The sequence below is a fragment of the Crocodylus porosus genome, unplaced genomic scaffold, assembly GCF_001723895.1.
Source record: "Crocodylus porosus isolate Cpor-Errol unplaced genomic scaffold, CroPor_comp1, whole genome shotgun sequence".
In the NCBI taxonomy this organism is placed as follows: Eukaryota; Metazoa; Chordata; order Crocodylia; family Crocodylidae; genus Crocodylus; species Crocodylus porosus.
Genome location: NW_017728925.1, coordinates 8,876,016 through 8,899,121, shown reverse-complemented (window position 1 = coordinate 8,899,121; position 23,106 = coordinate 8,876,016). Strand labels below are relative to the sequence as shown.

Here is a 23,106-nt window from a genome sequence, read left to right as displayed (position 1 = left end):
CGAGTTGGATTTGCCCACGGTTGCACATCAAGTAACTGTCATGATGTAGAATCCATATCTCCTTACTTCTCATCGCATGCTTTAGCATTTAGCTAGTTATGCATCCACAGTTTCATCATAAAGAGCATTTTTGGTATCAAAGCCCTTTGTCAGCTATCCATCAATGGCTTCCTGTCATTCATGTCTGACTTCAGGTGAATGTGAGATTTACCTTTAGGATGAGTAAACTGAAAACAAAAAAAAATGACTTGCCCTACCTCAAGCAGGAAGCCCGTGGCAGCATCAAGATTGACTCTTAGTGCTAGGCTCACACTGTGCCTGCTTGTATTTAATTTATAGTCACCTATCTAAATTTAGGTGCACTCATTAGCAAAACTTGATACACTATGCGAGTCTTGGAGGCTAATGACTTCAAGAGTTTTAGATTGGATTCGCCACTCCGGTATGCTGCTTTTGTACCAGTGCTATCCACAATGCATTTAAAGGGTATAAGAGAGAGAAAATGAGACTTCTGATTTTTTTTAATATTTCTTGGTGAATGCTGCTGCCCTGTCCTAATAATACAACTTCTGCTTGCACTGAATACTGCTTCCCAAATCAGTCTGCTAGTATGACAGGCCTTGACTTTTTTTTTTTCTTATAAGTGATTTATGGAACCTGAACCTAATGATTGAAGTTGAAACTATAGTCCTCCAAATTAGCATTCCTTGAGCACAAGCTCCTAATATATAACTGAGCTGGTTTCAAACATATACAGTCCCTTGGGCAGAGACAAAAGCATTAAGGTTTATTGGAAGTAATGAACACGACAGTTCTGAAGTTTAACACTTTGTGTAGCTTTACAGAAAGATGTTTCTCTCGCTGCATTTCTTTACACATTAGGATGAGCTTTACCTTTTCTGATTGTTTGTTTCTCCTGTTTTTTTTAGGTTACTGAACTCCTGTCAGTGGTAAAGGACCTGCAGTCAATTAATCAAGATCTGAAGAAAGAACAACTTGGATTCTCCAGATTTGATTCTCGGGGAGAAGAAACTCTGAAAGTATTTAACGAGAGTGAGGTAGGATCTCTGTGCTGAAACACTGGACCTGAATTTCAGCTCCAGCACATCTCGCACAATCATTTACATGGGTACCAAGTGGATGTGAAACCCTGCTAGGTCAGACTGACATTGTTCTATAATTACTCTTTTAAAAGATGTAAATGGCTGTATGAGGTTAGACACTGAGAGTCAAGACCGGCATATTTTATAGTCAACAATATTTTAAATTATTTTAAGAAAGCAGCACGCATATTAAGATATCAATTGGGATTGTGTTTTTTTATATTTGCAACATGGAGTTACCTTTATTTTTCAAAAAAGGTACATCTCCATAAAATATAGACGTCCCTTAGTTACTGCTACCTGTAAATCCCACAGGTTGAGATTCATTCCCAGAGTGGTGTGTAGTCCTATGAAAGCTTTGTACAAAGCTGTCACTTCTGAGGCCACAAAGGTTCTCTGTCTTTCAGAAGTGGTGTGGTTCCACTATGCACAAAGGAGAGAGAACAATGCTTTAGGCATCTGTGCACCCATTCTGTGCAACACAGAGCCGTGTAAAATGGAGGGGCAGTATTGTGGCCTAGTCAAATGGGAGAGACGCAAGAAAGGGACCGTTGTATTCACTGATGCTTGGATCCTCTATTGTTTTCCTTGTGGCTAAGACACACAATGACTATTTCAGCAGTGGAGCTGAAGAAGCCACTGCAAAGAAGCTCCACAGATTTATGGACAGATTTCTAGGTGCATCCCTCCGTGTCACATGCTACATGATGGTAGTACTTCAGTGGAGTACTGTAGTTGTCCAGTGCACCTTTATGGCTTGTTGTGATTGTTACTTTAAATGTGGCTAGCACCTTTTGTTTTTTCATGTAATTTTCCTATGCACTACTCACTAAATGATAATGAGATCAAGCATAAAGAGAAAAAGCTCACCACCTTTACTTTTTGTACTGAATTTCTAAATCAGGCTTAAGTGGTGAAGAACAGGACAATGACATGATGAAATAATTTAATTTACTTGTGCGTAGGTTTTGTATTGACTGGATGCTGCAGAAGCCTGTGGCCAAATCAGGATGCAGTTTATCATATGTACTCCGGATGGGATAAAGACCATTGTCAAAATTCATACAAAATGTTTTTGCTTTTCTGGATGCAAGTCAGGCCTTTCATGTTACTTTTACACATATATTTTAATTATAGATTGAAGGAGGTTTTTTTTGGCCTGTTGGGATAACATCCAATATCTTAAAATAGTTAAGTTACAGATTTATAGACTAGGTTAGCACTGAAAATGTAGTACATAAATCTGTGTTGCAGAAAGTGTATGCAGGATGCCTATGTGAATATTACTAGCAATTTGCCTAGCAGTCCTGTAGAGGCTGCTGTGCCCTCACAGATTCCAGAGGTATCAGGGCATTGCACGGAGAAAATCAAAGCAAGAATATTGCACCTTCCTGCTCTTGTCTTGCTGTGATTGGAACATGCAAGGCTATTCAGTAAAGAATTATTTACATGAACCCAGCTTTCGAACAGGCAAGAGTGAAATTTGTAAAATAACCTGTGAATGAAAGCCACGATTTCTGGTAAAGTCAGGAGACAAATAAAACACGATATTCAAAGCTGCGCCAGAATGATTAAGGTGCTATTGAACTCAAAAGTTAAAGGCTCAGCAATCTAATCCTTTAGTTTTAAAGGTACTATATCATTAATCCTGGCAGTAAACAGCCCGTTTCATGGCTTTCTGGCTCTGGGTTACGATGGGTGCACTTTGTAAATTGAAAGTCAGTGCAAAAAATATTGAATTCTGCTTCTCTTGGTACCACGCTAGAATGTGTTGGCATGGGTTGCTAAGAGGACACCAGTCAGTAGGGCTGTGCTAAGCTTCGGGTGCTGATTCGATTCGGAGGTGATACGGTCTGATTCAGGTGCCAAATCTCTGAATCTGCATCGAGTCAGGAAACCAATAAAAAGGTCCGAATTGATTCGGAAAAGATTCGGAGAACTCCGGAGATTGGGGAGGTCCCCACTTGCTGCCACAGGGAGCTAGACCCAGACTCTGTGCTGGTAGGGCTAGGGGAGGGGGGGCTGGAGGAGAGGGAAGGGGACTATGGGGGGACCCTCACCAGGTTCCATCCCCTGCCTACTCCCCCAGCCCTCCTGAGCATCCCTGACCCCGCTTGCTCTCCCAGCCCCTCCCATGGTTGTCCTGCTCCCGATGCTTTAAAAAAAAAATGTCACCACTCACTGGCTGCTGCAGCAGCCTCGGGGCCTCTGGGGGCTCATGGAAGAGCCCCCCCATGCAGTGTGGAGCAGTGGGATGCCTTGGAGATCACTCCACTGCCTGGCAGGAGCCGCTAAGTCTGGGGCTTTTTTTTTTTTTTTTTAAAAGAGCCAGAAGCTGGGGCCAGGTGGGGCAGCCATTGATGGGGCTGGGGGATGGGGCCTGTCCGATTTGGAGATTCGGCAATGGCTGAATCTCCGAATCAGAGTTGAGTGAATCCATTGGGGACAGTCATTCGAATCATTGAATCGAATAACTGTCCCCCAAATCGTCCAAATCTGAATCCGAAACGGATACTAGCTGCTTCACACAGGCCTACCTGTCAGCATCCTCCAAGTGAAACTGGGTAGGATGCAACAAGGTAGGGCCCGCTCAGGTGCTTCTTAAAGAAAAGAAAGGCTCATGCATTTTAACAAAGCTGGAGTGCAAGCCAGAGAAGTCTGCACTTGGGTTCCCCTGCAAAGCATCTCCCAAAGGCCTGACAGCCTTTAATAGTTTGTTTCTTGGTTCTTAAATTAAAGGGAGGGAGGGATAAAAAGGTTGTTTTTGCACTGTCCTCTGAACAACTGCTTTCTCTGAGAGAAGCAGCCTCACTGATTCCAGCCTTCAAGGCTCCAGGGATCTTTGCAAACCAAGCGTATCAGTGGTTCATTTAGGAAAAACATTCTCAAGGTTTTCAGTCTCCAAGGAAATATTTTAAATAGGCAGCTTATTCTCAATAGATTTCCTTCTGGCCTTAAGCCACTTATTTTCTTTTAATATTTTGTTGAACATTAGATTGTATTCCTCGGAGCACAGAAAGTTTTCTTTTCAACCTCAAAGACTTGATGAGCAAAAAATTCAAATTGCAGCCCATTGCTGCAGTCATGTACTCTACAGTCTTCTGAACCTTGCGTCAGTTGGTTCATTGTGACCGGCACTGTTTATGAAACTGGGTACTGGTCTGAAAAAAGGGATGCACCAGAACAATGTTAAAATCTTAAAAAAAAAAACTAGTGGTTGTGTGGTTTCAACCACAACCACTTGGCAGTTGATATGTGCATGTGATGGTTTAATTTGCTTAAAAAATAAGCTTGGACTACAGTCTTGTTTTGAATGTGATAAATGGCTAATATCTTCCTTTTTTCTGTCTAAAGTAATTTGTGAGTAAGCTCCGTGTTACTCATGAAATCAATGGCTATGATCAGAGTATGGGCTTTTCTAATACGGATCTTTGCCAGTTCACCACCATCCGGATCTGTAGCCTTCATGCTATCCTAGTTTTGGCACTCCATCTCAGTTTTTTAGTAGGCTGGAAAATCTGCATTTTAGTAACCCCCCTACCCCCAATAATTCAAATATTAATCTTAAGCAAAATTTGAAAGGGCAAGTAAGCTAATAGCTAGCACTTAGCTTCCCCTTTGTTTTGCATTTTTAAAAAAATTTATATTTAAACCAGTGGAGGGGGTCCTACACTGCTAGAAGGTACAAGGCAAACCTGAGTTTTTCATCCACTTATGACACACATGCACGTTACAGAAATATACAGTAAGAAAGGAACCCACTAATACTCTAATCCAATACGTTTAGAAGACAAAACTTATTAGTCCCCACGATGTCCTCAGAATTCTTTGAGACTGGGTCCCCATGGCCTTGATATGGTGTGATATTGGGAGAGAAGTTTTCTATCTTCTCAGAATTATTAGAATTACGTTTTGCATGAACTCGGGTTACAATTATTCCACACTCCCTCGGTCACCGCTTCCTTTTCGTCTAGTGCATCAGCTCAGATGCTTATTGTCCACATTCTCAGCTCATTAATGCTTTTCTGACCCTGCTCAAGTTTCTGCTTTTTCTTTTTTAAATTTTTTTATTTGAGTTAGAGCCATATTTCCTTAGCTTACCCTAAGAAAGGACTTGGCTGTTAGAGACACTCTTCTAACGTTGTTGCCTTCAAGGCATCTACTGGCCCTGGCAAGAGCAGAGCGGATCAGCTGGAACCCATGCGCAGCCCCAACCTGGCCCCTCAACCCTGTGCCAGCTCTGCACTGCTCACCCGTGGCACATCCTGCTGCCCCTGGGCATGCAGCAGGGTTGGGGCAGCTTGGCAGCAGGACTGCCTTTCTAGGCAGCCTAGGTGGCAGGTAGCTCCTTCTGACTGCCACTGACCCCAGCTCTGCAGTACTGGTGGGGATCTGTGCTGTACAGCCCTGACCCTGTGCACCCCAGGCCTGCTCTGGGCTCGCCTGTCCAGGCTCAGCATTGGTAGCACAGGACAGAAGCTGCTGCTTAGTGCAGGGGGAAAACAGCCCCTTCCCTTCCCTCTGCCGGTGTTTCCTGGTGCAGCTGCCTGGAGCACAGGCCAGGCTGCCCTGCATCTCCATTGCCGTCACCGCTGCCTCTGGGTCACCCTGCGGAGCAGCAGTGGCAGCACAGAGCAGATGCAGGGTAGCCCCACATGGGCTCTGGGCTTCCTCCCTGCACTGAGCCACAGTTTCTGTTTTGCGCTGCCACTGCTCAGCCTGGGCGAGCAAGCCTGGAGCGTGTGCAGGGTCAGGGCTGTGCAGCGTGGGTCCCTGCTGATACTGTGGGGCTGGCAACGGCAGCAACCAGAAGGAACTACCTGCTACTTGGGCTGCCTAGAAAGGCAGACTTGCTGCAGAGTTGCCCCAGCCCCACTGTATGCCCAGGGGGTGGCAACACACTCCACGGCTGGATTGTGCCTGGGCCAGGAGACCAAGGGACCCGCCGTGGGTCAGATCCGGTCCATGTGCCACATTTTGCCTACCGCTGGATTAGACAGACATTACTACCTTCAGAAAATGTTTGTTTGTGGGTAAGCAATTCTCTTCCATCTCACTGCGATTTCTTAATGAGCTTCTATCACCAAAGATCCTAAACAAATAGGTCTTTACTGAGTTGAGAGGTGGTGCCTTAGATAAGAATGAGATGCCATGTATACATATTGTAGACCAAATTCTTGTTCACTGCTGAAATGCCCACAAAATTTGCTGTGTGTCTTGCTAAAGCCATATAAAGCTGCATTTGTAATCTGCTTAGCAGTGGCTTCCGTTTTCTCTTCCAACACCCCAGTATTTTAGCCCAGAATGTGAATAAATGGTGTGGGGGTTTATGAATTAAAAACATGCTTTGTTGTTAGTGAACAAAAACACACGGACTTGAGCCCTCTGCCTGGAATCCCACTCAGAGGCATCGAGCACAGAAGAATAGTGGATCTGCTTCTCTGGGAGTTGTCAGGGAGCCAAACTGAGGGGTAGACAATTCTCTTTTACTCTCCAGCTGCTATGTGAAGGCTTTCGAAGCGTGGTCTATGTTCAGCGCCTTTTCCAGAATGCGGCCCCTTAATGTAATCAGAGCAATCATTTGTTAATTAGTGTTGTTTGTATTTGAACAATTTTAGCTGCCTCTACAGAGAGGGTTAAATTCTGACTTCTTCTGCCAGAAGCACACTGGCTGTGGGAGCTGAACTGTCGAGGAGAGGCAAACAGTACCCATGCTGTTATGCCCGGAGGTGATGTGCACTCAACAACACCTTCACTGCTGCTTCAGAAAGTCCAATCCCTTCCTGTGCTTCTAGTGAGGCTTGGAGTGCTACTGGACATGCTAGTTAGTGGCTCTTCCTTCCTTTTCCCTGCTCCAGGAGTGTTTGTGGCATCACGTTCCCTGACTTCTTTCGATGGTGGGGAATTGGGGAAAGATGATTCTGGTATCATCGCCTTCCCTGACAAATCCACGTAACACAGGGCAGAACTTAACCTTCAGAGCAATAATAATTGTCTTTATTATAGCAGACAGCTTAGCAAAGTGTCTTTTTCTTGTCTACTGAAGAAAAGCATAAAATGTTAGGCTATAAAAGATATTTTAAAAGGCAAAATAAAATAGGCGCAATGAGAATATGGCTTTGGGCATGGGTTGTTGCAGAAAGGGATAAAAGGAGAAATTTTGTAAAATTTAGAGGGATGTGCAGTGGTGGGTCAACACACAAAATTCACATTTTTGTGTACCCAGTATGAATTATTCCTGTTCTTTATATTGATTCCTTTTTGATCTTAGTGGAGAAAGCTAATCTACTATTTGTTACTTTGTATTACAGGCATTTTTTAGTTTTCTTTTAAGACATGTCACTGACTTATTTATGCACATTTCATACCATGCTTTTTTTTGTGCTCCGTTTTCACATCATTCCATACTTTATATAGTTTCTTGAAAGAACAGAAGAGACCATGACGCCAGCTGAAGATTTTCAAAATGATAAGAATACACAGAGCTGTCAGCCTTCTGAGAAGACCAGTGAGGTAGGATCATGTCAAAAAGATTGTATAAAATTTTTACTGGTGGGCTACATGCTTTGGTTGCACAATTACAGCTATTTAACTTGATATATTCAAGAGACATTTCTTCTTGCTGTATTTCTAGTTTGCAAGACTAACCTCTGAAGCTCTCTGTAAATAGGTGGAGTCCTTCTTTACTGTGAATGTAGTATCTCTTGACATCATGCACACTTAACTGTTTCTTGGTATTTGACTTAATCCTTAGCATGAATACTCAGAAATCCCTGCCTCAGTCCTTTTTCTTGCTGTATCAGAGAGGTACTCAACCAGTCCTACAGGGCCTTAAAGTAAAGCCCCTTAAAATAGGTGGCCATTGCAATCAGGTTCATAGTAATATCCATCTGCTGTCATCTCTGAGCAAAAATCATTGAGTATCTTTGTTCAGGGTTCAAACAATTGCATAGTGAACCACTAGAAGAACCTGCACTCCTATTCAGTCCTAGAATATGCCATCCCCTTATGTGTAATTAAAAAGAGAGATGTTATATCATGGAAAATGTTTAAAAACAAATGCAAACTTACCTTTTCTTTTCAAAAATTTCAGTTAAAAGAATACCGTGTGATATGTTTTAAAGTCTGTAATTTCTCCATACCCATATATACCTAGGTACACTCTCAGTTGTCCTTGAAGCTTCATCTTCGTCTCTACAAGCCTGTAAATGATGCAGTATAAATAGTCTCTCAGTTATGTTTACAAGATTATAATACACACTTTTAAGTTTCTCACTGATGATGTCTCCTGAGTTAGTAAATTCAAATGAGCGCAGTCTAAACCCTAATGTAACCAATGGAGGAACTACCATTGATGTAAATAGAAGTTGCATCGTGCTCCATAGGTATGCTCTTCATCTGTGCAGGTTATTTATATAGAGAATAATAGAGCTGCCCCTTCTGATCCTAAGTGTAGTTTCTGTGCCATGCCTAGTAAAATGCAGGGCCATTTTAAATGAGTGAGGTTTTGATGGTGCCTTTTTTGAGAGCCTGTAGTTATGGAAAGCTATCTAATACTTGTCAGTTTTTCCTTTCTCATACCCTGAAGACTCATGGAACCAAATCTCTAACTCTTATTCGCTCCATTTTTGCTGAGTGCTGTAAATAAAGTGCCTCAGCAGATTCACAATGACCCTTTGGCTACACATCTCCTACATGGACTCTGTTGAATGGAGAGGAATTGGAGATGGAAGTTTGGAGAAGCCTTTTATAGATCTCATTTGGATAGGTGATCGATGTAGTCTAATGGCACTTGTTGCTTTTCATGGTTTTGTGGCTAGTGATAAAAGCTGGACTGACGGCATGAACCAGTGGAGACACTATGGGCATTGTTACACGTGCAAGCACCGCTGAGTGCTTTGAAAAGCACTTGTACAACTGCAAGCGTCGCAGTGCTAAGTGACAAAATTGAGAAAACGGCTGTGTCGTGTTTTTGAATTAAAATGCATTGGAGGTGCTTTAGTTCAAAAGTGCACTGCCACCATTTTCTGCATCCTGTTGCAAATTTCTCCACTTACACTACTGCACACGGCACAGTACAGTTTGCCTTAGCTTGCGTGTTGATTAATAGCGTCTGCTTCAAAACAGGAGATCTCTGATGCTTCGTAGGACAGAAAAGTATGTGTATAAATGCCCTGTGTAGAGGGACTGTTCCCCTACAAGAAGGGTTTGTACCTAGCATCGGAGAGCACAATTTAATTCTTAAAGACAGGTGATTCAAATAAGACCCCGTCATGGAGCTGGCTGCCAGTCAGAGGCCACCTCCCAGGAATGTCATTCCTTCAGGGAAATCTACTAACTGGTAAACAGCTGATCTGTATGAATTAACCGTATCCAATTTGATGTTCGTTAGTTTTTATATTAATAAACAGTAAGCAGAATGTCTGTGTATGCTTTATAAAGTAGATTAAGACTATCAAAAATTACAAAACCTGATTACAAGAAGATTACAGGCCTGAACATAATAGAATCCCGCATACCTGCCTAATAAGAAAATATTTGCAATTTTTTTAACAGATAACTCCTGCAGACATTTCAGAGGGTTTCTGCAAAGATAGACATTATAGGAATCTAAATAAGCCTCAGGTTGTACATGATAGAGCTGGCAAACACTTTGGCAGAATAGAGATGAGCGAACATGAAGCAGCGGAGATGAGCCTGTTCACATCTCTTTTGAATGAAAATGGAACATCTGTACTTGAATCTAGGTAAGCATGAGGGTTATAAACTGCTTCTGACAGTATTTCTATTTGAGGAGAGAATAAAGTAATTTTGCTAAAGTGAATTTAGATAATGGCACTGTCTAATTTACCTGAGAGATTGGCAAGGCTCCTTCAGAACCATTTCAGTCTATCATGCAATTAAGTAATTAGGAAACATACTATCAGTAGAAAAAATCCTTATGAAAAATCCATTTCAAGAGAAGTTTCTCCAAAGGTATCTGTGTATAGAGCCACAGTGTAGAAACTCATCTTCTTCAGCTTGAAGGACTAGTAGGAATAAAGTGGGAAAAATAATGCTTTTCACTTTTTTTTTTTGAATCCAGGTATTTGAAAGTCTGTCTACACAAGACATTTACTGCAGAATATACTAATTAGCTCAACAGTAAACATTTTGTATCTATACCTGCATCCCTATTAGGCTGGAGTAAACTAATTAACTCTAAATACAAGTACTGTTCCACTGCAGAGTTTTTTCTGTGCAGCATTGCATGTGTAGATGCTGTCCTGGCTGGCTGGCTGGCTGGGACATGAGGGTGCTTCAGTGTGGGGGCTGCCTGTTGGCTAGCCCTGCCCTGGAGCACCCTTGTGCTCCAGCCAGACCCTCCACAGCACATTAAGCCTGGGGGAGTGGCCTTGGGCTGGCAGGCTGGCCCCCTGAATCCCCTGCTGGCTAGGGCTGCTCTGCCCCAGCTCAGTGTGCTGCAGTCCTAGGCGCATGTTCACATGGTGTGCTTGGGAGCAGTCTTGCAATCTGACCTGTTTCAAGAGATGCTTGTTTTCAAACGCTGTCCATTTGAAATGGGTGCTCTCTGCCTGTTGAGATTAGTTTCTAGGACTAAAGGCTACCTCATAACACCCATCTAAGCTGGGTAGGTAGCATAACAACTTATAGTGTGGTTTGCTGAGGAAGCAAGAAATGACCCGCCCAAGGTCATACAGAAGTTGCAGAGCTGCTTTTAACCTTTAGCAGTCTTGATTCTCAGTCTCCTTGCCTCTTAAAAAATGGGATTTCCTTAGCTTCTGTGGCTCTGGGTTGCAAGTGAGTAAAGTGGGAGATAAAATAAAGCCTTTTTCTACAAAAGCCCTCCCTCTCCCATAGCTTGACTGGGAAGCTTATCCTGTTTGCTTGTGGAAGTGCTTGTTTTTATTGACATCATTGAAAAAGGAAGTTTAGAACTGTAGTTTCTTTACAACAGAACATGAGCTTTTTAAGCTCAAGCATTAAATCTTTTTTTAAAAAACACAAAAGGTTAAGGTATTAGGAGAGGGTATTTTGAAATAAATTATATTTGTTTGAAAAATAATTCTAATTCTGAATAAGAGCAGATGGCCCCAAGTGTTCTCTGGCTGTATTTGCTCTCAGAGCTGAGGTGAACATCGGCAGCTCAGTCTGCACTTGTGCAGTTCATTTGAAACATTGTTCCTCAAATGAATTACAGCCTTGAATTTACTCCAGGCACTTACATGATTGTATGTAGAATGGTCCATGCTATCCTTTGCCTGCAGTTGGCCCTACAGGATAATAGACTGACAAAAGATTTCTGGAAATAATTATTTCTTCCCCAGCATGCCATCCGGAAAGAGTGGTAAAAAGATACTGATGATAATATAGTGCACTTTACCTAAGGATTTCAAAACACTTTTTATGAGTACAACAGATAAAGGTTCACAGCACCTGGTAGAATAGATAAGGATTATTATCCCCACTTTATAGTTGGGGAAACTGGGGTGCTAAGCAATTTAAGCAACCCGCACACAGCAAGTCCCTGGTTGAGTTGGAACCAAGTAGTTTTGCATCATAAGTCCTTACTTAAATGACTAAAGCATCTGGCTGTAGGATACTGAATTACTTTCTCTCCACTGCTTTGTGGAGTCCTCTATTATTTTTTCCTCTATTGGTTCTGTCTAGGTTATCATGACCTGGATTGCAGGTTAGTGTGACTCCTTTTGGTACTCATCAGCCTCATTTCTTCAGGTAGCCACAGGGGCTTCTGGAAGGTTACACAACCTATCTTCTGTGTAAAGCATCTTGAGCAGGTCCATGAATACGAGACCCAATCTCTGTTTCACCTGTTCAAGATATTACTCTGCCTCTGTGTAGCTACAAAAGCTCTAGTTTTGCCTTCTGCAGTTAACTACTCAACCAGTCCTATGCATCTCCATTATTATTCGAGCTAGCCAAGAAGTATAAATGATTTTAGTTGTCAAGACAATACTTAGTGGCAGATGAGGAGATATTACTGTCTTAAAAGATGAATATATAATGTTGTTTTATTTCTTAACCTTACTTAAAAGTCTGCTAATGAGCAATTCCATCACCATCATCTTTAGCACTCTAGTGTGTAATCTTTTCTGTGTCCTAGTATAAATTACCAGACTGACTGGTGATGAGTCTCCACTGTTGGGTAACTTAATTCTCATTAATGATATTAGATGGCAGAAAAAAAGATATAAAAAGCATAGTTAGCATCTTCCATTTCAAATGCCAGATACAAAAATGCTGTTGTTTTAAATGCCGGTTTATATATGTAGTGCCTCAAACAGTTCTTTATTGGACTCATTAAATCAGCCTTGGAATTTGAGGCCTTGTGTATAATTTAATGTCCCTTATTTAACTTACGTTTACTCTTAAAACATTGCTTTTCAAAATGTGGCCCATGGACCACGATTATCTGTGGCGCATACGATGGGGGTCTGCAGAGCTAGTTTGGCGCATGCTGCTGGCTGCTTCTCTGTGCTTCCAGTTTCTACCCTCTGTTAAAAGACAGCTGAAGTATCTGAAAGGCCAAATTTTCACAATAGACTCCAACTTTTAGTAGTTCCTGTGTTTTCAATGGCCACTTCATTAAGGTTTCCAAATGGGAGGGTAAACTCTTCTGAAAAGCTGACCCTAAATTGTGTTGTTTGGGGTAAACAATTGCTGTAATTGTCACAGGCTAATTAGATAATGAGGAATGGGAGGAAGGGATGTAGTCTCCAAGATCAGGAATGGAAAGGGGAATCATCCATAAGGTGATCTCTCTATTCTGGCATGGTCCATACCAAGATATGGTTTGAGATACTGTGATCTAATCTATTAGGAGGTAAAATGGAATCTCCTAGGAGTATACGGTTATGTCCAAGCTCTGCAAAAGTGTTTCTTCAGTGTTCTTGTTTTCTTAAACAAAAGGCTTTTTTTTTTCCTTTCTGAATAAAGCAGACAAGAACAAATGAAAATTGTAAGTGAACTGTTAGATCATCTGAATACAACTAAGGAAGAATGTTCAATTGAAGAAATAGAGAAAAAGGATGAAAAAGATCTTAGGCAAATGATTATTCAACTAAGAACTGAACTCAAATATTTCAGGCAGGTCAATAAATTCTTAAAGCAGCAAGAAGAACTGAAGTCAACTGTTGATGGGAAAGAGAAGCTTTATCCAGATACAGCGCCACAGATTAATAAGGATATCGAATTGTTGAAAGGGGAACTGAAAGACACAGCTACACAAACAATGACTATAGAGGGTAATGTCATGAGATTCAAACATGAAGGCAAAAAAGAAGCCTTAGAAGAAAAAAAATATTCAAGATTAAATGCAGAAAAAGAACACCAGCAAGAAAACAAGTTTAAGGAAGATGAGCAGCATGAGAGACTTTCTCGTGCAAGTAGAACAAATAAAGTAAGTTTGTTTAAGATTCTCTTTTTACCACTTAGGGGATAGATACACAGCAAAGTGCTTTATTTCTAAAGTGTATCTTGGTTTTGTGTAATTTTAAAAATCAGTTGATGAGGTTTCTGCCAAATATATTTCAGATTAATTATACTTGCTATTCAATGCCTTTCATCCTATACTTCAATGTGCCTAAGAAACATTAATTAATTGGGCTTCGCTGCTCAGTTGGAGTAGATACAGGTGAATATTATAACTGTTGGACAGATGGATAAATTATAGTCTAAGGGCCTGATTCTTTACTCCCTTAAATTTGCCATAGTTGTTCACAAGAGAGTAAAATGGGTCTGAAAGCATACTATTCTGAAATGGCAATGTCAGTCTGCGAATGAATTCTGAAAAATCTGCTGTTTGCCTAATGTCCAGTGAGCCACTGGAGAGTTAGAAATATATTTCACCTTACCTAAATTCCTTTCATTAAGTTTTACCATTGCTGTTTATTCTTAGACAAGTAAGACCAAATCTTGAAAAGTGGCCCCAATTCTTTGTTACATTTTTGCACACCCATATTGGTATATAACATTGCTACAACTCTAATTTGACTGCAGATTATAGACTTTTTGTTCAAGTTCAGCTTTTTGGCACGTAACTGCTGGATTTGCACGTGGATGGGGTTAGTGGCCCCCAACAATGCTTGTTAAAACCTGGTATGAAACATTGCCTCTCCTAAAAAAACATGCGTTTATAATTGTAACAGTCTCTTTAGAATCTGGGTGGAAGCCCCTCTGAAGATGTTAGCTCCTGCAGAACAGGGAGGGACAGAGCTCTGCTTTTGAGATGCTGAACAGCTAAGGGGGACTGTAGTCCACTCCGAATAAGGAGGAGCTGCTGTGACCAGCAGTATCAACAGACAGAAAGAGCTTTCTGTATGGACCAGCAGTATCAACAGTAGTAGATTATCACCAACATCAAGTATTTCTCTCAAAACCTTTAATGTCTTTTATTTCAATAGAATAACTGGGCTCAGAGAATCAAAAAGATTCCTATGACCGTGTCACTGTAAAGTATTAATGAGTCAAATGTGATTAAAGGTTTTGGTCGTCTTCGTTTCATGGCAAGCGTGATATGAACAAACATGCCCAAGTTCGTTAATGAATTGATTATGCTATGTAAGAGAAAAAGAATCAGAACCAAAACATAAAACCCTTAGAAATTGAAGCTGAGCAGTTAAACAGGAACAGCGATCAAAATATAAGTGCTTTCGTGAGAGAGAAGCTTTTCAATTAGTCATTTATTCTGTTAATCCTTCTTAGTGGAGAGGAAAAGGTTGGTTGACTCTGTTGGTGAGTTTCAAGTTGGTCACTGTGAGACTGGTGTTACCTTTCTTGCTTTTTTACAGAGCAGACACAAAAGGAGAGGAGAGGTAGGACATTAAAAAGTTTTGTTAATTTTCTCAAGATGCTAAGCGGTGTTTAGTCAGCCGTGGATGTGTATGCATAAGGCGGGCAAGTGAGCTACAGCAGCTGTTGCTGTGGACCTTGACTTTCTTTCTTGGTCCAGGGCATTATCTGGTTAGTCTGGTAGGGTCCCTCTCCTTTATGGGTCATTCTCAGGCTGGGCAGCAGTCCATGTGCCATCTTATGCTGTCATGCTGGTGACCATATAATCATAGAAATGTATGTTTGGAAGGGACCTCAGGAGGTCATCTAGTCTAGTCCAATCCCCAGCTCAAGGCAGGACCATCCCGAACTAGATTATCCCAGCCAAGGCCTTGTCTATCCAGATCTTAAAAACTTCCAAGATTCCACCACCTTTCTCAGTAGCCTGTTCCAGTCCTTTACTACCCACCATGTGAGCAAATGTTCCTAATACCTAGCCTAAACATCCCTTTCTGCAACTTGAGACCATTGTTCCATATTCTGTCCTCTGCCACCACTGAGAACAGTTCAGCTCCATCCTCTTTGGAACCCGCCTTCAGGTAGTTGAAGGCTGCTGTTGAATCAGTCTTCTCTTCTCCACACTAAATAAGCCCAGTTCCCTTGGTCTCTCGTCAGAAGTCATGTGGCCCAGCCCCCTAATCAGTTTTGTTGACTTCCACGGGACTGTCTCCAAGTTTTCTACATCCCCCCTGTAGTGCAAGGCCCAAAACTGGATACAGTATGCCAGATGTGGCCTCACTAGTGCTGGATAGAGGGGAATAATCACTTCCCTCAATCTGCTGGCAACGCTTCTAGTAATGCAGCCCAGTATGCTGCTTGCCTTTTTTTCAACAAGGGCATACTGTTGGCTCAAATTCATCTTATTGCCCACTGTAACCCTCAGGTCCTTTTCTGCAGAACTGCTGCTTAGCCCGTTGGTCCCCAGCCTGTACCGCTGGTGCATGGGATTGTTCTGTCCTAAGTGTAGGACTTTGCACTGATCTTTATTGAACCTTATAAGATTTCTTTTGCTCCAGTCCTCCAATTTGTCAAGGTCTCTCTGAATCCTAGCCCTACCCTCCAGAATTTCTGCTACTGCCCCCAGCTTGGTATCATCTGCAAACTTCCTGAGGCATGCACTCCATCCCATCCTCTAGGTCAGTGATAAAGATATTGAACAAAACGAGCCCTGGGATTGAGCCCTGGAGCACTCCACTTGATACTGGCTTGCCACTAGACATCAAGCCACTGGTTATTCACTACCATTTGAGCCTGATGATCTAGGCAGTTTTTTATTCACCTTCCAGTCCTGTCATCCAAACCATACTTCCTTAGCTTGCTTGCAAGAATGCTGTGAGAGACCATATCAAGTGCACCTGGTCTCAGGAGCAGGCAAAAAGCTGAGAGGGAACATGTAAAGAAGTGCCATACTGGATCAGACCAGTGGCCCATCTTACCCAGTATCCTGTCTCTGATAATGGCAGCAGTGGATCCTTTAGCAGGAGAGCACTGAACTTGATGTCTAGAGTGATCTGTCGCCTCTTCAGTACCCTCGTTCATTAGTTAGGCCTGAATTCCAGCACGCTAATTGTGGTTCCTTATTTTCCAATTTCATCTTCCTCTTGTTGATCAGTCACAACTCTTGATTTAGTTGCATCAAAAATCTTTCCTGTTTGCACTAATTCAGCATTTCTTTTAACTTTTTTTTGGCTAACTTTGTATAAACAGTGTTATGCAATAGGCTGAGTTGGATTTTGCACACTGGGCAGTTAAGACTAACAGGTGTCATACCATAGCCCTAACATGGATCTGAGAATAGTTTCAAGCACGTTTTAATGAAAGAATGAGGAAGTTACCACAATTGGATTTATTTTCCAGCTTTCAAATGATATTGCATTCATATGTACCAAAGGAATTGAGTATGTCATTAGCAAAAATGGAACTTGCTTTTTATTATTTTAAATTGTGTAAAGACTATAATTGCTAGGAAATGAATATAGAACAGTACTTCAGAATACATTAAATGGTAGAAGAAATTACAGGACTCGTGACACACTTAGTGGAGCAAATACATAACAGAAGGTGTAAACTAGGCTTATTTGAAGAGGATAATATTGATTTTTATTATTATTTCACACAGTACTGTAGTTCTTGTCAGCAGAGTGTGTGAGTTTGAAAACAGATCTCATTCTTTCTGTCTTACAATGTTGACAACTAAAATGTATTTATTGTTTGGGAAATTCCCAAAAGGGGACAGGCTAAAATCATAGAATCATAGAAAATTAGGGTTGGAAGGGACTCCAGGAGGTCATCTAGTCCACCCCTTGCTCAAAGCAGGACTGTCCCCCACTAGATAACCCGAGCCAGGCCTTTAAAACCTCCAGGGATGCCACCACCTCTCTATGTAACCCATTCCAGTGCTTCACCACCCTCCTGGTGAGAACGTGTTTCCTAATATTTAACCTAAACTTCCCTTGCTGCAACTTGAGACCATTGCTTCTTGCTCTGCCCATTGCTACCACTGAGAACAGTTCATTTCCAGGCTTTTTCGAACCCCACTTCAGGTAGTTGAAGGCTGCTATTAAATCCCCTCTCAGTCTCCTCTTCTCTAGACTAAATAAGCCCCGTTCCCTCAGCCTCTCCTCATAAGACATGTGCCCCAGCCCCCTAACCGATTTTCCTTGCCCTGGTGGTTTACAATTTATGATAAAACTAGCCAATTTCCCGTCAAGAATGACAGGGGAGGAGGGTGCTGGAATGGAGTGCCGCCACGTAATGCCCCATGCTGCTGCTGTTCTTCCTCTTGCAGGGAGCGGGGTGGGGGAGCCAAGGCCTCGCTCCTGGCCTCAGCTCCCCCACCCTCTATCCGGTCCTTGGCAGCGCTTCCCCACACTTGGAGCACTCTGATTGGTTGTTTCCATCAGCCAGTCAGAGTGCGAATGAAGTATTACAGACAGACAGACGTTGGTTTTTATAATATTAGACTGTTAGAGAGAGAGATGCAACGTGATCATAAATATAGGAAATTGGAGCCCGTCAGAGGCAGTGTTGTTCATCTTTTAGGTGTGCGACAGAAGAAACCATCCCTATGCACTAGTGTCCCTTTGTGATGGACACAACAAGTGGCACTCGTTGGCTCAAAAGATTGAGGTGGGGGGGTCGGGAGGAGGCCTGGGGAGGTTGCTGAAAGGCTGGATCTGTTTGCATGAAGAGAGGAAGAAGCAAAGGTAATGCCTTCAGCAATGTGTGAAGAATTAGGAGGGTCCTTTAGAGTGGGGGGAAAGAGGAATAGAAGTTAAGATACTAAGCTCAAAGATCCTTCATGGTATCTCTTGAATAAGTGAGTGACTAGTTAGACAAAACGGGAGATATAAATGTATCCCTCTAAGGCATATGCACTTAACATACCTGGTGATTATGAGTCTTTGTGCATAGACAGTCAATCTGCTGTCTTAATTCCACCACTAGAAGCCAGAAGACCCAGGGCTATGGATCCACAATCAGCCGTTATTTTTAGAAAATCATAAAAACTAGGCTAGGAGGATATCTCTGTTCCCTACAAATGCTCTTTTTCTTTGCAAGGATATCACCATCATATTTTCAAAGCTGCATAATAGATTAGTTAACTCATATGCATAACATTTTATTTGCATTTTTCCTGGTGAGAACCTGCTTATTACTGGCTAAGCCATATGTTGACTACATATGGCCAACCCCCACATTTATTAAATGTGTGTTTCAGAGTGATTCCATTTACCTGTCCAAGAAGTCCCGTCTACCCGTTCCATTAAAGTCATCTAGATCATTAGGAAACATTCCATTAGCCTCCTGCACACACAAGCCAGATATGCATTTACAGCACCGGATCGTGGCTGTTGATGAAGGTCTCAAGGAAAGTAAAATGCAAAATGACCAACTTCAGCAACAAACAACAAGAGACAAAGAGTTATCTTTGAGCAAATCTCTAATTGAAAATTTTCAAGAGACGCCTCCTGAACAGAAAAGAGCATCAGTGAGAGGTAAATAAACATTTGCATTTAAAGAGCAAACAGAATAACATGCTGTATAGCTTGAAATATTAGCTTCTTTTCTTAAAGTGGAAATAAAAGGGAGATCACTTTAACATACATATGATACTGCTTAATCTTACAGTTTGCTTGGGGACAAATACGTCTTGGAATACGTTAGTGGCGTTTTCAAGTTGAATTTATCTTTATAGCTGTAGTGTAATGCAGCTTGGTAGGCAATAAAGGTACATGGTATACCTGGCATAAATATATAATAAATGAGTTTTGGAGCATGTTTATATTTATATTTGGGTAAACCAAAGTATTCATTTAAAGAATTTGAATTTGATGGAAAACGTGTAAGACTGAAAGTATAGATGCACTACCTTTGTTGCATAAGTGACTGTACCTAACATTCCCATTGATCATTCAAGTTCTCAGATGTCTGTTTCTAGTGTTCTGGGTTTAACTTAAATCCAGCAGTAAACAAAATATCTATATCAGCAAAGTATTACAGATTGAGACTGTGGACAATATATACTAAAGAAAGATGCAGTTTGGTGAAAAATGCTTTTGGCTATAAGATGAGTAAGTGAGGGGGTTATAAAGTCTGGATGGAGGAAAAGAGATATTTTAACTATCTGAAATGAGATGGAAGACCGAGTCTACAGTTCCAGAAGGCACAAACTTCAGAGGGACGAGTCTTCTTTGCCAACGGTGACTGGGAGAATGAGATGGATACGTTGTACTTAAGTGAGTAGGAAAAGAAGCAGATGGGGACAAGAGGTTCTGAACTACTACTGAAGTTGATGGGACTTCACCCACTGACTTTAGTGCAATTAGGACCTAGTCAGTGGTCTGTAGAGCGAGCCAGATCAAATTTTTGGCGTGGATCCTGAAATAGTTGGTTACCTATTGGAGCTTCAGTAATCCTTTTGCTTGTAACCCTGTACACATGCCTGAGTGAAGAGCAGCATTCAGCACATGCTGGGATTAAGGGGCTCTTGGAGGTTTATAGAAAATGATGTTGCAAATATTGTTAAAAAGAAGTAATGTTATTGAATGTTTATTGATTTTAATTGAATCTTTATTGTAAATAGACACAAAAGTAGGTTAAGAACCACACTTTAAGTCAACTACTGGCTGTATTGTGAAGAGCGTTGAAAGTTTGTATGTACTCGTCAGGTGATGTCCCACCTAACATTTGGTGTTTTCATGTTGAGTAAGAAGCCCTTGACATTCAAATTCTTCGTAATTATCCTGATAATTGATTCACATGTTTAAAAATGTGTGCATAGGCTATTTCACATCAGTCGAATATTTACTATGGCAGTTCTTATTTAGATGACTTTGCCATTCTGAATTATTGCACCATTGGTTATTTTATTATCCACTTTTGGCTCTCTTTTGCCAGTCACTTCCAGCTTTCTGTTTTATTTTTCCTTCTAGCCGAGTCAGCGATCCTTGTGGACTACAAAGAGGTCCAGGTGGATGCTTTGGATGGTGGATTTGATACCCATGACAAGAATGAAAATAAAACCAACAACAGTCAGAGAGATAGGCAAGGTAGAGTATGACAACAAAATAATGAGAGCAGGATTCTGAAAGCTACTAAGCTTAATATTTTATATGTAAATTGTAGATGATTTCATATTTACTGTAATTAACCATTTTTCCTTGGTTTTTTTTGGGGGGGGGCTTTCAGTATCGTTTACTTAATTAGTACAGAATTACTGTCCCCAAGAATTCCAAGTTAGTATCTTAAGGGATATGTTTTCTGAAGAGTCACAAGGATGTATGACCAGTTTCCGGTAAAAATGAGTTGCATGCCTAACTCCCTATACGCTCTCCTGCAAACGTCCGCAATTCTTCTGATTCATTTTGCGAACTGAATATATTCATTACGGTGTGGTTTTGCATACATGATGAAATGCAAGGATGAAGCGATAGAACGATAGCATTTTGCTTATCTGAATTTATATGAAGGCATTTGACTTGCCTGAAACCTGAATCATTTAATGAAAATGTAAATGGGGTTAATACTGTGTAGTATGTGGTTTTATATAATCCATTTGTCTTTCTGAGAGGGTTTGAATGACCTATTTATCTAGCTGCATGAAGAATACTGAGTATCAGACTAATTTTGCAACCCTTGCCCATGTGAGTAATTTTTACTTGCGAGTAGTCCCGCTGAAGTCAATCAGTAAGAGTTGGAGAATCAAATCATATGCATTTAGTTAAAGAGCAGTTACTGACTCATGAAAAACGATTACAAGCATTCTAATTAGAAACAGTGCTTCCATATTTTCTGTTTTTATTTCTCATTTTTATTATATGGGACATTTGTGTGAAAGCAGGATTATTGAGTTTGAGTTCATCTGGTCTCATGGTTTATTTGTCATCTGAATCTGCAACCTTCTGTGACACCTTAATCATTACAGCAACCAACTGCAAAGTCAGGGGATTATGCCTTTCAGGTGGAGAATAAGCAGGAGGAGGCAGTGAACTAGGAAACAGTCGGTTCTCCAGCGTAAGCAATGATGTAACATTCCAGGTCTCAGGCTGTGCAGCATCTTGTTTTTCAGTATGCATGGGATAGATAAGCACATTGTGATTTTTCTCATGCTCTGATTCAGATGGCAGAATTATTTATGTTTTCTTGTGCTCAAGCTTGACTCGCCCCTCCATGTTCATCCCGCTCCCTTAGACCAATCTATTTGCAATCTGTAGAGTTTGAGTTTTGGATTGAGTTAAAGTGTGATAGCTGAACATGTTCAACTGCTGTTGAAATTTGTGGGAGCAGTGCCAGTTGAAGGTACTTAGCACTTTGTAGGGTCAAGCCCTTAAGGAATTAGAATGAAAACTCCTCCTTGGAAGCCTTGGTACTTTACGTGCCTTTTCTTTTGTTGGTATGCCTGTTTCCAAACTTTTTAAAGGTTTAGTCGGTAGACTGTTGAATCTGCTTTACACCTCAGTTAAGGAAAACAAATTCTGATGACTCAGACCAATATGAGTGGTTGACTGGCTCTTGTACCATAAATGGAGGTAACTACAATACGGTCTTCAAAGTACGTTGTCTGAGCTTGACTTCTCAGCATGATGCAAGCTCATGGAATCTGGTCTGTCACTAGTCTTTAGAATTCCTTATTATTTTATCAGTAAATTCCATGTTTAGGTCTTACTTCATTTTGATTTGACAGCTGGCCACTGAAGCCCTGATGTTTCTATTTTGAACGTTCTAGTCCTAAAGCAACGTGGCTTTCACAATATGTTATTCCATCATTTTTGGCACGTGGTCATTCTCGTATTTAGTAATAATAAGCTCATATACCGCACCCACCCTTTCCCCAAAAATCACCCTTCAAAGTTAGGGGCCTGTTTTACATGAGAAGCTGTTTTCTGTGCCAGAACAGATGTATGAGGGGGTGTTGGAATGGCTGCCAGGAGCTGGCTCCATGTTGGGTTCCTGGCAGCAAGCAAGAAGGGTGGAGACTGCAACCCAGGGTCACTCATTCTCTCCTTGTGAGATCCACAGCTCAAGCTTTAATCCAGTCACAGTTTCTACTGAATTAGCAGCAGGTTTTCACACAGCAGCCAAAAACTGCTACCAATTCAGCAGCAGCTGTGACTGGGTTAAAGTTCGTGCTGTGGATTTTGCAAGAAGAGAGTAAGTGATGATGAAGAGTAGACTGTCCCTGTTCCATGTGGCCTCCATGTTGCTTGTGGTCATGACTGAAAATACATTTTTTCCTTTATTTTTGCCTTCAGCAAGGTGTGTGCTATACTTCGGGGTATGTGGTATGCAAGAAAAGCTGGTAATTTGTAGACTACCCATAGAAAGGCCCTATATCTCTCTTCCAGCTACACCAAACAGGGAGGTAAATACCATATTTACGTGAATAGAAGATGACTCTGATTATAAGACAGCCCCCCAAAATTAGATTCTATATATGGAAAATTTATAAATTTGTTGTAATTTTCCAGGTATAAAATCTAATTATTGGAGATTTGCCTTGAATTGGTCTCCCATTACAGCAAGAAAAGTAAATTGGGAGGGGGGGAGGAGTGTCAAGTAGCCCTTTGCTTTGTGCCGCCTCCAGTTTTTCCCCTGGCAGCCACTTCCCCCTCTCCTTACTGTGAGACCCTGCTCTCCCTGAGCACATGGA

General features: G+C 41.4%; 1 protein-coding gene across 2 annotated transcripts in view; it reads left to right on the top strand.

Moving 5' to 3' along the window:
- Positions 1 to 23,106, top strand: part of CDK5RAP2 (CDK5 regulatory subunit associated protein 2) — a 106,840-nt gene that overhangs the window by 49,129 nt on the left and 34,605 nt on the right. For both annotated transcript variants that reach the window (XM_019540655.1, XM_019540656.1), the window contains 6 exons: positions 930 to 1,058; positions 7,521 to 7,616; positions 9,660 to 9,850; positions 13,065 to 13,524; positions 18,676 to 18,952; positions 20,390 to 20,506. In XM_019540655.1, the coding sequence (XP_019396200.1) occupies positions 930 to 1,058; positions 7,521 to 7,616; positions 9,660 to 9,850; positions 13,065 to 13,524; positions 18,676 to 18,952; positions 20,390 to 20,506 (1,270 nt within the window). The remainder of the gene's footprint in view (positions 1 to 929; positions 1,059 to 7,520; positions 7,617 to 9,659; positions 9,851 to 13,064; positions 13,525 to 18,675; positions 18,953 to 20,389; positions 20,507 to 23,106) is intronic.